Raw genomic sequence first — 13,749 nt, 5'->3', positions numbered from 1 at the left:
AAAGAGCAAATAAGGAAGATCGAATAATATTTAAACAAAATGTTTTCAAGAACGGAAAAAATCCGAATTGTTGCTCTTTATTTGTGATAAGACACTTACAAGAGAAAATGTAGCGGGACTTTAAAAATCACCAACCTATTGTTATTGCAGCACATTGCAATTAATCTTTTATAAGTTTTATATACAAGCCCTTTAAGATTTCTGCAGCAGTTCAATTCTATTTTACATTTTATGAACGATACAAGCCCGTCCAAAATCATTTAATATTTCGCCTTTAATATTTTTCTATTAAATTCAAAAATTGCTCTGTAGAATTGGAGCAATTAATTATCTCGATTCAAACACATTCAATTCTCACACTCCTCAAGAATGCAAATCAGCTCTTCGTCAACGAACCAATCGGCAAACAGCATCTCATTTGAAACCTCGAAGTTGGCAAAGAACGTGCCTTCGTTGACTCTCCGCCCTCGAGCCAGACTCCTCGCCACTGTTACGTAGTCCTCGAAGCAGTTGAGAGAAAATTTGACACTGTTTAACTTCTTCAAGAAATCCTTCGCCGTTTTGATGAACTCCATGTAGTATTTGAAACAGGTCGTATTGAGGCTAGCCATTTTGAAGCATTCCATGTCGATGATGAGCGTTTTCAGCTGGCCCAGAATAAGACCGGAATCTACTTTGGAAATGGCTGCAAACAAGTCGTCTGAGTCTTTCGTGCTGCCGGTTAGTTTCACTTTTTCCAAATTTGGTGAATGTAAAACTTTAGACAGAATTCCTTCGTAGCCATTTTGTGATATCCTAAAAACCGGATCAAATGCATTAAAATTGAATTAATTCAATATTAAATTTTACTCAGTCAGGTGGAGTTCTAGCTCCCTGAGATTTGGGAAAAGGTTATCCTTTTTTTGTGAACTGCCCTTGTTCATCTCCTTGCACCACAATTTCAGCTTCTCCAGTTTGGGACAGTCCTTAGATATTTGCTCTAGGCTATAAAATTGGTTCGTCAGTCGGCATTCCACGGAGAGTTCAACGAGTTTCATTCCGTAAAATTTGAAGAACAGAAGGGAAAGGTCCAGCATTGCTTTGCTGTATCCAATGTTCAACTGCAGGCTTTTAACCTTTGTGAACATCAACAGCGGTTGCAAATTTTGCTCCAGAAAATCTCCAATGCATTCAATCTGAAACATTTTAATAAATAAATTTTTAACTAATCGGAAAAGTCTTTGCAAGAAATCTAAGAATAATTAATTTCTGGGTATTTTGATTAGTGGAAATTTTCAATTCGAGGATTTTAGCGGTTCTTTTAGCCAATAACTCTGTTTGTGTTATTTTTTTTAAAATTTAATTTGAAAAATTTATGTATTTCCTAACTTTCAGGTGAGTGACACGAGGGAACTTGACGTAAATGCGATCTCTGAGGGTGTAGCTCAAAAAAACACTCAAATGAGTCAGATTGGAGGTTCCAGGGTTAGCCGCCTGATCCGAAAACTCAAAATCCTGGTGTGAACTGAATTCACTGGCCAGCTCGAAGACGGCTTGCAAATTTGGAAGGTGGTCGACGCAGTAGAACGCGAATTCCAGGCTTCGCGTTAAATCAGCGTCCAGACTGTAAAGAAAAACTCTCAAATGGGAGAGGCTGAGGAGCTGCTCTCTGGTCGGCAGTTTCCAGTTGAAGAGCAGGTTGACGTCCAGAAATCGGAGGCTGGGGAGACTCTGGCCGAGTTGCTGCAACTCGTCCACGTTGAAGCAGAGCGGCTCGTGCACCACCAGCACGCGCAGTCGCGTCAACTTTCGGAATTCCTCCAACAGCACTCTGTCCATGCTGCACTCGACATCCTTCAATTCCTCCGTGTTGTTCAGCAGCACCAGTTCCTCGATTTTTGGAGCATCTTTGGCAATGTCTGTGACCAACTAATAAATAAAAAATTTAATCCATGCTGAAGATTTATGAGTTAAAAAATTAATACATCTTTAAAGACGTCATATTTCAGGTTATTAGGACTAAAGGACATGAAGCCGGTGACGTCCAGAATTTTTAATGTCGTGCTGATTGCCAGTAAGAGTTTAAACACCGGGTACATGAGGTCGTACATCAAGTCATTGTCTCCGTCCGATTTGCTGCACTGGATCTTGAGCACTTCAAGCAGCACCTGCTCCAGAATTTCGTCACCTGAAACATCCAAACAATTTTACTGCTGAAAATATTAGAAGCGATGCACTCACTCTGGTTGTTTTGAAAGTCGGCAAAATCCTCGAAACCTAACTTTTTCGCGATCCTATTTAATCGTTCCAATACAGGAATTTCCATTTCAATCGTTAAGACGAAAACTAAATCACGCGAAACTTCCGCCATATCGAAAACAAATCTTTGTAAAATCTAATTAGACTTTCTGGTGCAGTCCCGTCGTGGATAGTGAGAAAAAGGCAAACACATGTGGTTATGGGTGCAATATTTCCTCTTGAACCTTCAGGTGGCGCAAGACTACACCGCATTCGATTGTTAGAGGCGGGAAAAAAGCTGATAAAAGTAATTACACCTTCCAGAATAAGGCTATTAAATATAAAATCATAATATGTAATTATCGAACGTGCTCACTGGAAAAATTTAGCTCGTTAATAAATACGATTTCATTTTTTTTTTAATACTAATTCAATAATGTTTGACATACATTTTTTAATTTGGATTGAATTATTGTTGATTCACACAATTTATAAATAAATTCGATAGTTAAAATAATTAAACATTGTAATTTAAATCAACATTTAATTGTATATCATGATAAAATTCCACGTATTTTACATAGTCTTCATTCACTGGAATGTTATGCAACCTGCACATTCGATGTGATCAGCGGCACACCCTGTTCCTGCCATACACATAATTCTATTGATGAACTAGAGTCAGCAACAATTATTATTATGAACACTAAACTTTTACAAAATGCAGCAAATTGAGCTTTATAATTTTACAAAATAATCGTCTGTGATTGTTCCCAAGAATGAATTTTCGTCTTGCTATTAATCAAATTTTGCCGGAAGATAAAAAAAGATACAAATTTAATTAATTATTTAAATAAAGAAGGACAAAAAACAAACATAAATATTTTCTGCAACGGACAATGGTTTGAAATAAACCACGCAAAATAGAGTTTTCACCTCTGCCCTTTGAGTGGCGCTTCGATCGACCTGTTTCACCTGCAACCTTCCATCTTCCATTCAGGTTCAGGTGGTCAGATAGAAATGACGTTTCAAAAGGCATTGTGCGTGGTTTGCGAGCGACCAACGGCGGACGGCGCTGTCCTCGCTGTCCACGTGGACAAGGCGAAACTGCAGACTTGGTTTCTCAATGTCTGCGGACACGAGTTTGTTGAGGAAATCGAGGATCACGACCTGATTTGCTACTTTTGCACCTGGGACGCCGAGTGAGTTCAAAAGAAAAAAGGAATTCTTCAACTTATTTATGGAATTTTCCCCTAAGGTTTCTTTGGAAATTCGACCGAATGGCGGACGATACTTTGGTGTGGTGGCCCGCCAGGAATTCAGATCATTTGGACGATGCGGCAAAGGAGCTGCGGGAGAACTATTTCGGTGAAAAAATAAAAGATGGAATTTTTTAATTTTATTAAATATTTATCTATTTTTAGAGGGAAAATTGGAGCCGTGTTGGGTGCAGTTGGAGAAAATTGAATTGTCAAACAGTGAGAGAGAAGAAAATGTCAGTCCAATTGAAACTAAAATATGGTCACGGCCCAATGTATGCATCTACTGCAGGAAAAGGTTTAAATATTTCCGCAATTTAACTCGACACAGTAAGAAAATTCACAAAGAAGCGATCAGATGTGGATATCACACATGTGCTACATATTTCCACACTCTTGAAGAAAAAGAAGAGCACTCAAAGAATGTCCACGAAAGCTCAAGACAACGTGACAAAGTCAAGTGCGGCTTTTGTGGAAAGGAATTCGAGGGATCAAAAAGCTACAACCAACATGTTCGTTTAGTTCACAAAGAGTTTCCTGTAAAATGCTCTTATAACGGTTGCATTTCATTCTTCAAAACTGAAATTGAAATGAAAACACACTTTGACTCTGCTCACAAAAGTGAACACGAGGCTAAGAGATTTCAATGCAATGACTGTGACTTTAGAGCAAGGTTGAAATCTGATTTGAAAAAGCACATTATTAGAAAACACATACCAACCTCAAGTGAGTGCAACATTTGCGGAAATTCTTTCTCCTCTGAGTGTTCACTGAGATCTCATAAAAGGCAATCGCACACTTTCAAAGTTTGTTCCTTGTGCAAATTGAGTGTATCCATGGGGAATTTCCAAAGACGCCACTTAGACGTGAAAAATTGCCTTCGCTGCAAGAATAAATTCCAATGTTCAGGACTCTTTCAGTCACATTTGAAGTCATGCAAGAAAACTCTGTTCAAGTGTGACAAGTGCCAAAAAACATTCATAAATAGATCATTGTTGAATTACCACACGAAAAGAAAACACATTACGCTTGGGATTCAGCACAAATAGATTGGTTTCAAGTGTGAACCCTGCAATAGGTTCTACAAAAGTGAAAAAATCTTGAAAGATCATTTATATAGAATCCACAACAAAGCCAACTTGAAGTTTTGCGCTCACTGCTCGAAAAGTTTCTCTGATATCACTAATTTGAAACATCATCTCTCTGTAAATCATCAATTTGATTGTTGATCATTTGCCATGTTTTTAATCTTCATATTCGAATTGCATCAAAAATATCGCTATTTGATTCGTACAAAATTACAATCTCATTTTGCCAATTTAGTTCAACTTGTTATTTTACTGAAGCAAAGTTTTGAGTTAAGTGCTTCTTTGCATTCCGTGAATTTCAAATAAAAATTTTTTCTAATAATTCTTTTGAATCTATTTTCATCGAAAAATTATGATTCTTATTTTATAATTTTGTGTTGAATTTTATTAATTGGTGTTATTAACTTAAAGTCCATGCAGAAAATGAGACATCTGTGACAACTTTCACAATTTCAACCTAATATAAATTTGATTTTACGCGCGCTCTTCGACAGGCAGAGCTCGCATGACGCTGATAAAGGGAAGCAACAGTTGCCAGTCCGCAACACGCGTCTCTTTGAAGGCAAAATCTATGAAATTTATTTTAAATGGACCCCGTGACGTTTTATTCAATTCGTTCTGTTTTTAAGTAAAGAAAATCTGAGTAATTTCTTTTGGTCTGAATTTTTATATTTCAAAGTAAAACCCTTCTACTATATTATTTAATTTTTGCACGAATATATTTTGCGGCTTGTTACGTTGTTACGAAGAAGAGCAGGCAGTTTCATGTGCGAGAGCATCAGTTGTCGACAGGATGTCACAAGCACTATAAATTTTCCCATAGAACTTTAGACAGGTGCGGAGCCACAGCTTGTGACATGCTCGTCTGCGTCCTGTTCGGCCGATTTGCCGCTCTGATTGCCACACTCTAGTTTGAAATGAGCGCCCGCAATGGACACGAGATCACTTGTTCCCATCGCGCTCATATTCCTAACCATCTGCATTGCACAGGTTGGTAATTATTTTTTTAATAATTAAATATATCATTTATCTTATTCTTTATCATTTTCATGTTAAAAGGATTTATTACTTTTTGCCCTATGTTTTATGATATAAAATCGAATTTTATAGTAATTTTAATACAATTTTTCCTTTATTTAAACTTTTGTCAGGTTGAAATGGCGAAGTCTCGAGGTTTGTGCATCCTCAAAAAGCTACTACTGCAGGTTTGATAGCATTAATTTTTAATCTAGGTAATCGCAAGTTCATCATAAAATGCTGTGGACGAAAGTCGTGCTCGAAATTGCCTCCGAAAAAAGCAAATCGCACAATTATCACGCAATCAACCAAACCAACTTTGATTTCCTCATCGAGGTTTTCAACTAAAGGCTCAGATAAAATTATTGAAAAGAGTTCTGATGATCCAAAACCTGCAGAAACTGAACAACAGAAGGAAACAAAGATCATTCGTGAGTAAACATTGTTTTTTTTACTTTCAGTGGAAATTTACAGAAGGAACCACGCATACAAGCAATATAACTTGTTTTAAATAATAAAAACAATTGTATGATAATACGCAATATTTATAAATGTATCTAGTTGAGTAGCTCAACGCGTCTCTAGATGATTCTTAAATGAAAATGGACGGGTTTTTTTTTAAATTAATGGATCAATGATTTATTTTAATCTCTCTGGAAATCTGAAATAAATTTTAGCAAACCAAAGGTTTTTAAACAAATTTTAAAGGCTATTACTATTCATTTCATTAATGATCAATTTGTGCAAAATGACCCATCAATCATTTCGGGGAGTTTTTAATGTCAGATTTTTTAAATTATTAAATAAAAACAAAATCAGAAAATATTTTTTTGAGGCAAGTGGCCCTTGAGTGGGCTGGGTCCCTGTGCAGCCTGGTGCGCTTATAATATCCGTTCGCGGTGTTATTGGGACCAGGGTTTCAGCATTCGTGCTAGTGCAGTGCGGGCCCTTCCCAGTCCTCGGACAGGGATAAAAAGAGCAAAAAAATCAAATTTTACTATACTGGATTTTTCAAAAGAACAAGAAAGCACTGCAATAAAACCTGATGATACGGAATCCACCGGAACGACTGGAGCTGCAATAACGGGGTCGAGCACGGCAACTTGGACCAACTTCATCTCGACAGATAAGCTTGTGACGAACTCTTATTTTGAGAATTGGACTACGAGTACCGACTCCACGAGCGTTGAAATAACCACAATTTTACCATCTACAACTCCTCGTCCTGTAATTTTTGTAAAGATAATACAAAATAAATATTAATTTTTGTCTCTTCTGATAGCCCCAAGAAAGCACTATAAAACCTGACGACACTAAATCCCCCGGAACGACTAAAACGACAATAAAGTCGAGCACAACAACTAAGATGAACTTGGTCTCGACAAAAACGGTTGTGACGAAGTTTGGCAGCTCAGAATCCGTCACCACTGGTTCAACAACTCCTCGTCCTGTAATTTTTGTAAAGATAATGCAAAATAAATATTAATTTTTGTCTCTTCTGGTAGACCAAAGAAAGCACCGTAAAACCTGACGACACTAAATCCCCCGGAACGACTAAAACGACAATGAAGGCGAGCACAACAACTAAGACGGTTTTGGTCTCGACAAAAATCGTCGTGACGAAGTCTGGCAGCTCAGACACCGTTACCACTGGTTCAACAAAAATTACAACTTCATTCTATAAAACTTGGACTTCGAGTACCAGCTCAATAAGAAATGAAGTCACCAAAATTCCATCAACTACAACTCGACGTCCTGTAATTTTATTTAACATATATGAAAAGCAAATGGGATTTTTTCTTGTCGCTGTTATAGCTCAAAAGGCTCTACAAATGTTCGGAACTATCATGTCTAAAAAATAAGTCCCTCTTTGACTCTTCCGAAGAGTTAATAGGTAATTTTAAGAATTATGTATGCAATGAAACAAACTGAGCACGGAAAATAAAGATGCGAGAAAATACGGTTCGTGGAGGGAAATCTGCGGAGAGCTCTATCTTTTCGGGAAATCGATAGTATACTGTACATTTTGAGAAATTTCCCAGTTTTAAGATGTAAACCTTAGGTGACGTGGGAAGAAAACGCAATGAGGTGCTGCGCCATTGGGATGAAACCGATAGCGTTCGAAACCAGCGCTAAATTCAGCTGTCTGCAAAAATTGCTAAAAGGTACGATTTTTTAAGTTTCAGTCGCGCTGCATCAAACGTTTGACGTCACAGTGGAAGTGTGGCAGTACAACTACAACTACTGGACGGCCGCACGTCAGATTTTTAACAACTACTCGTTCAACTGGTGTCCCTATGAGACTCACGGCTCGTTCGCCAATCTCACCTCAATGTGGGCCGCTAATTACACAGGAAAAGATGATGACGATTCTTGCGTCCACATGTCTATTCCGCGAAATAAAAACCTGACCGAGATGACGATGAAAAACTGTTCAAACCTCTACATGTTTTCGTGCAAGGTAAGATTTTTTACTTTTGGACAGACTAAATTGGTAAATTTAGGGAATGACGACACCGGCTCCACGTTGTTTCGCTCCCGCCTGCCCTCAGGATAAATGCAGCAAAAATGTAAAAGATTTTAATCAATGAACCTTTTTAATCATTTTTCGCAAAAGGATACTTTGTTTTCTGTTGGAGTAGACAAGGTCACCAAATTTCTTTCAAGTGCGAATTGGGTTTTTTTAAGTTGTGAAAGTAAAAACATTTTAAATTCAGAACCTACGCAGTATGGACTCTGGAAAAGCATGAATTTCCGTATTTTCATGTTTAGTCGTGAATTCAAAACAGTTATTTTTTAATTAGAAATAAAGAAGCAATAACATTTGATTCCTTTTGTAGTGGGAGGACGCGAGAAGAACCTGTTGCTCCATAGGAATGAAGCTTTTGAGCCTGGATGTCGCTTACAAATACTCTGTCTTGTCCCAAATTGCAGGTAAATTTCCAATTTAATTAAAATCTACCCTTTTTTAACCAATTCAGCCGTTGGCTCGCATTTTTGAGCGCTTAATATGCTTTGCATGCACCGCGTTGCAATGTTATGGTGCAAGTAGTCTGTTCACCATGTATTTTTACAAAAAAAAAGACAAATATTTAAATATTGAACTTTTATCTTGTTAAACACGGAGAGTTTTATCATTTAATAGCTGCTTGCAAATATTTTTTGACGCATTGATCGTAAAAGGGGAAGATAGTGCGACTCTCAATGCGAACTTTTGGACGTCGGGCACGGAAAACGGTTGCCCTGGAGCGTTCGGCTGGTGCGCTGAAAACAAACTGGTCAGGAATGCGATGTGGGCCAGAAACGAGCCTCGCAACGGTAGCCACTGCATCGCAGCGACTGTCAGCAGCACAAACACGACGCTGATGACTGCAGATTGCAGACTAGCTCTGCGGTTTATTTGTGAAGCAAGTGTATAATTTAAAGCTGATTTTGTTAATTGAAATTTGAGCAGACCAGGGACACGAGTAATTCTACGAGTAAAGGAGAGGCCATGAAGGACGAGTGTGCAACCAATTATAACGTTTCAATCGGTTTAAATTATAAATTAGCTTGGTTTTAAGAAGATAAATAATTCAATTCAATACAGGTGAGCAGGACAATATTTTCAACAGCTCGTCTTTCAGTGCAAAGATCAAGGTTTGACTCAATTAAAAGTCCGAAATCTTTATTCTCTTGAAATATTTGCATGCAGTGTTTCTTGAAATGTTTGGGCGAGACTGGAGGAATTGTAAATATAAACATTAGTAATATATAACTAAAATTTGTTAGTTGTTATAAGAGTTGAATGTTTTTTAATAATTATTTGAAAATTGAAATAAAATCCACGTTCAAGGTAGTTGATGGTCGCATTGTGGATGAGCAACTGATTAAACTGGCCGAAATCTTATCACCAAATGACGACGGAAAACTGATGGAAAATTTGGGAGCTGTCGACGAGTGCTCCAACTCCAGCAAGTTTGATCCAAATTATCAAAACGACTCAAAAAAACTTTCAAAACTAAAATATTTGAACTAGATAATTTTCTTACTGCTTTTGACTGAGCGTACACCGACGAAAAATTGTGTAAATGATTTTTTACAGAGGGAATGAACGAGTGTGACAAGATAGCCAACGTTTTCCAGTGTGGACAGGAAAAAGCGCCAAACCTTGTGGCGAACGTGATCAACTCGATGGAAATGAACAGCACCGGAGTTGTAAATTAAAATCATTTTCTAAACCCACACTCTTATGACAATTCCATAACTAGGAAAAATCGCCTCTGCAACCAGTACTGGGAGAATGCATTGAATATGAATGCAAAGTTGACGTAACTTTAACTACATCAGTAAAAATTATAGAAATTTATGAAAAATTAAAATTTCTCAGTCGAACAGGAGCCAGAGGTTTTTATATGAAAGCTGTAAATTTATTTAACGTTTTTTTCTTCGGTAAAATATTAACCATCTTCTTTTTTATTTAATAGCTTTACCGGCAGGAACTATTCTGACTATTTGTAACAAGCGTTATCTCTTGGGAAATGATCCTGTACGAAATGAAAATAGACCAAAACCAGAATTTTGACTAATTAAAATATAAAAAAGATGTCGTTCGGAGCTTGCGCAAAGTGGTGTTGCACGTATGGGCTTCAAATTCTATCGATCGAGACAGTTGAGGAACTGCAGTGCATTGTCAATTCACCCCTGGGTAGGTTTAAAATAACTAAACCGATAAAATGTCTAAAAAATTGTTTTTAAGGTGGAATAGCCCGACCTGCGAAAATATGGACATCAGCATCGAGGAAAGGAACAATCACCGGCTTCCGATGGTGCACGTCCAGAGTGCCGCTAAATTTTTCAATGTGGAAATGGCAGCCAGACATAGAAAAAAACCCAGAATATCCATTAGTGACTCTGAACCTCTCAAACACGTTGGAAGATTCATTTTTTTATGCAAGCCCTGATGTCACCTATCCCGCATTACCACTTTGCAAACTGCAGCCTTTTGTGTGAACTGGAATTTAAGCTGCTTGTTTACTTATTTTTTTGGAAAGGAAATAATTTGGTACTTATTTAAATATGTTCTTTTCGGTTGTGTGGTGGATAAATAAAATTTGGGACACACTTTTTTAATGTTAACCTCCTTCTAACAGTATAGCAGTGCTTATATATATTTTTGCAAAAGAAAAATTATTTTGATTGTGATTTTTTATCTAATATGAGATTTATTTATTTGTTGCTTGGTGCCTAGTTTAATCTTGTATGGAACCACATAAATTTGAAGAAGACTGGTGGTGGGTTTTGTGGTTGATTAATCGATAGCAACATTTACTTCAGAACATGGCCGGAATAATTCGTTTGTTTTAAAAGATGATATTCAGACTAAAAAATAAGTTGCTTTACATCTCGAAATTATATGAGGCATGTCAAAATGTGTTGATTTTGACGACTCTTTTGATCCCATGACCTTTTTGTATTGACCTAGTGTGAGAATAAACAACAAAATATAAGAATTAAAATTGATGCTTCAATTATGCCAGCGGCCAACAAGCAATCTCTATTTTACCCCGCACATATTAGCCTGCCAATTTATTGTCATTAATTGTGAAGGGAAATTTAGAAGATTAATAAAATTTAGATGACGCAGTGGATTTATAAAAATCAGGAGAGGTCCAAATTTATGGTTAACTTCTTTGAAAAATCGGCAGCGGCAAAGATACGAAATTTATGAGGGTTTTATTGTTGAAAAAAGAGAGATCGCGTGAGAAGACCACACGTAGAGAAGGGATAAGCCGGCGAAGCGAATTGCCCAGCAAGGGAGAATGCGAGCGCGCTATTCACCTATTGTGAGAAAATAATCCCAATGGAGAATAATGCCTCTTTGTGAGCAAGCAGCGGACAGGCTACCTGCTGAGAGGGTGTATTGACGCGGCGGGCCTTTCGTCGATTTCTAAAGAAATGCGCGTTGGTGGCCGAATTCTTTAAGCGGAACAAATCAGAGATTGCCTATTCCGAGTTAACCGTGGAAGATTTTGACTAAATTAGGGGAAGCCTCTTAAAATGGCGGAAATATTGATTCCAAGGGATAAAGTTTTCATCCTGCGCAGCTTGTTCCTAAGATGCATTTAATTCAATTGATGAAACAATTATGAATATTAAACTTTTACGAAAGGCAGCAAATTGAAATTTTGTAATTTTATAAAAGCCGCGTCTGATTGTTCCCAAGAATGAATTTTCGTCTAGCTCTTAATCAAATTTTGCCGGAAGATAACAAAAGATACAAATTTAATTAATCATTTAAATAAAGAAGGATAAAAAACAAACATATTTTCTGCAACGGACAATGGTTTGAACTAAACCACGCAAAATAGAGTTTTTACCTCTGCCCTTTGAATGGCGCTTCGATCGACCTGTTTCACCTGGAACCTTCCATCTTCCATTCAGGTTCATGTGGTCAGATAGAAATGACGTTTCAAAAGGAGTTGTGCGTGGTTTGCGAGCGTCCGACTGCGGACGGCGCTGTCCTCGCTGTCCACGTGGACAAAGAGAAACTGCAGACTTCGTTTCTAAATGTCTGCGGACACGAGTTTGTTGAGGAAATCGAGGATCACGACCTGATTTGCTACTTTTGCACCTGGGATGCAGAGTAAGTTAAAAAAAGAAGTAATTCTTCAATTGATTCATGGAATTTCCCTTAAGGTTCCTTTGGAAATTCGACCGAATGGCGGACGATGCTTTGGTGTGGTGGCCCGCCAGGAATTCAGATCATTTGGACGATGCGGAAAAGGAGTTGCGGAAGAACTATTTCGGTGAAAAAATAAAAGATGGAATTTTTTAATTTTATTAAATATTTATCCATTTTTAGAGGGGAAATTGGAGCCGTGTTGGGTGCAGTTGGAGAAAATTGAATCGAACAGTGAGAGAGAAGAAAATGACAGTCCAATTGAAGCTATAATACGGCCCAATGTATGCATCTACTGCAGGAAAAGGTTTAAATATTCCCGCAATTTGGCAGGACACATTAAGAATATGCACAATGACGCAATCAGATGTAGAAATCGCAAGTGTTCCACTTATTTCCACACTCTTGAAGAAAAAGAAGAGCACACAAAGAATGTTCATGAAAGCTCAAGACAACGGGACAAAGTCGAGTGCAGCTTTTGTGGAAAGAAATTCGAGGGATCAAATAACTACAACAAACATGTTCAGCGTGTTCACAAAGAGTTTCCTGTAAAATGCTCTAGTTATGGTTGCCTTTCATTCTTCAGAAATGAAATGGAAATGGAAACACACTTTGGTTCTGCTCACAAAAGTGAAAACGAGGCTAAGAGATTTCAATGCAATGATTGTGGCTATAGAGCAACGTTTAAATATAGTTTGAAAGAGCACATCATTAGCAAACATATCCCAAAATCAAGTGTGTGCCACATTTGCGGACATTCTTTCTCTTCTGATTGTTCACTGAGATATCATATTAGGCGTTTGCACACTTTCAAAGTTTGTTTTTTGTGCAAATTGAGTGTCTCCGTGAAGAGTTTCAATCAAAGTGGTCACTTTAGTGTGAAAAATTGCCTTCGCTGCAAAAATAAATTTCAATGTTCAGGACTATATCAGTTACACTTGAAATCATGCAAAGAAACTCTGTTCAAGTGTGACAAGTGCCAAAAAACATTCATGCATATATCATTGATGAAATACCACACGAAAAGAGAGCACAGGACGCGCGGAATTCAGCACAAACAGTTCGGTTTCAAGTGTGAACCCTGCAAAAAGTGCTACAAAAGTGAGAAATGGTTGAAAACACATTTGAATAGAATCCACAACAAAGCCAACTTGAAGTTTTGCGCTCACTGCCCGAAAAGTTTCTCTAATATCACTAATTTGAAACATCATATCTCTGTAAATCACAAAATTTGATTGTTGGTCATTTGCCATGTCCGGACTGAGACTTTCGTCTCATTGTAATATCTAAAAATACATAAAAAGTGGTTCATGCAAAAAACAAAGTTCGGGAAAATTGTTACATTTGTGGAAAGATGATATACTCGAATCGCATGCGAAATCATGTACTCCTAATTCACGCTGAAACGTCAGTCCGTGATTAAAATTGCTTTATTCTCCTTGCATTTTTTGTTGCAATGTTAATACCAGGTACCATTGTTGAAATGTAAACCATTCTGAGAAATTCT

At 37.5% G+C, this 13,749-nt stretch overlaps 1 protein-coding gene and 1 long non-coding RNA gene across 2 annotated transcripts; both read left to right on the top strand.

The window, feature by feature from the left end:
• The first annotated feature begins 5,447 nt into the window (after positions 1–5,447).
• On the top strand, positions 5,448–6,083 carry LOC135943226 (uncharacterized). Its single transcript, XR_010575174.1, has 3 exons — positions 5,448–5,554; positions 5,716–5,737; positions 5,797–6,083. It is a non-coding gene; the product is annotated as an uncharacterized LOC135943226 (long non-coding RNA).
• A 477-nt stretch (positions 6,084–6,560) lies between these two features.
• Positions 6,561–11,060, top strand: LOC135943710 (uncharacterized). Its single transcript, XM_065490372.1, has 22 exons — positions 6,561–6,808; positions 6,864–7,031; positions 7,087–7,338; positions 7,397–7,475; positions 7,529–7,593; positions 7,644–7,746; positions 7,798–8,042; positions 8,086–8,151; positions 8,199–8,247; positions 8,299–8,369; positions 8,422–8,515; positions 8,765–8,994; positions 9,036–9,114; positions 9,171–9,220; positions 9,276–9,311; positions 9,417–9,534; positions 9,666–9,778; positions 9,832–9,891; positions 9,951–9,984; positions 10,048–10,109; positions 10,166–10,268; positions 10,320–11,060. Exons 2-22 carry the CDS (start codon positions 6,948–6,950, stop codon positions 10,571–10,573), a joined length of 2,247 nt encoding a protein of 748 aa, XP_065346444.1. The 5' UTR covers positions 6,561–6,808; positions 6,864–6,947; the 3' UTR covers positions 10,574–11,060.
• Positions 11,061–13,749: the final 2,689 nt, after the last annotated feature.

The sequence above is a fragment of the Cloeon dipterum genome, chromosome 4 (assembly GCF_949628265.1).
Source record: "Cloeon dipterum chromosome 4, ieCloDipt1.1, whole genome shotgun sequence".
In the NCBI taxonomy this organism is placed as follows: domain Eukaryota; kingdom Metazoa; phylum Arthropoda; class Insecta; order Ephemeroptera; family Baetidae; genus Cloeon; species Cloeon dipterum.
This window is presented reverse-complemented; position numbering and strand designations above follow the sequence as displayed.

Excerpts from the sequence above, each read along its gene's own strand:
- LOC135943710 (XM_065490372.1), top strand. The coding sequence starts at position 6,948 with ATGAACTTGGTCTCGACAAAAACGGTTGTGACGAAGTTTGGCAGCTCA. Across the intron at positions 9,779-9,831 it reads AAATGAACAGCACCGGAGTT|GAAAAATCGCCTCTGCAACC; the intron begins GTAAATTAAAAT and ends TTCCATAACTAG. Across the intron at positions 9,892-9,950 it reads AATATGAATGCAAAGTTGAC|TCGAACAGGAGCCAGAGGTT; the intron begins GTAACTTTAACT and ends AAAATTTCTCAG.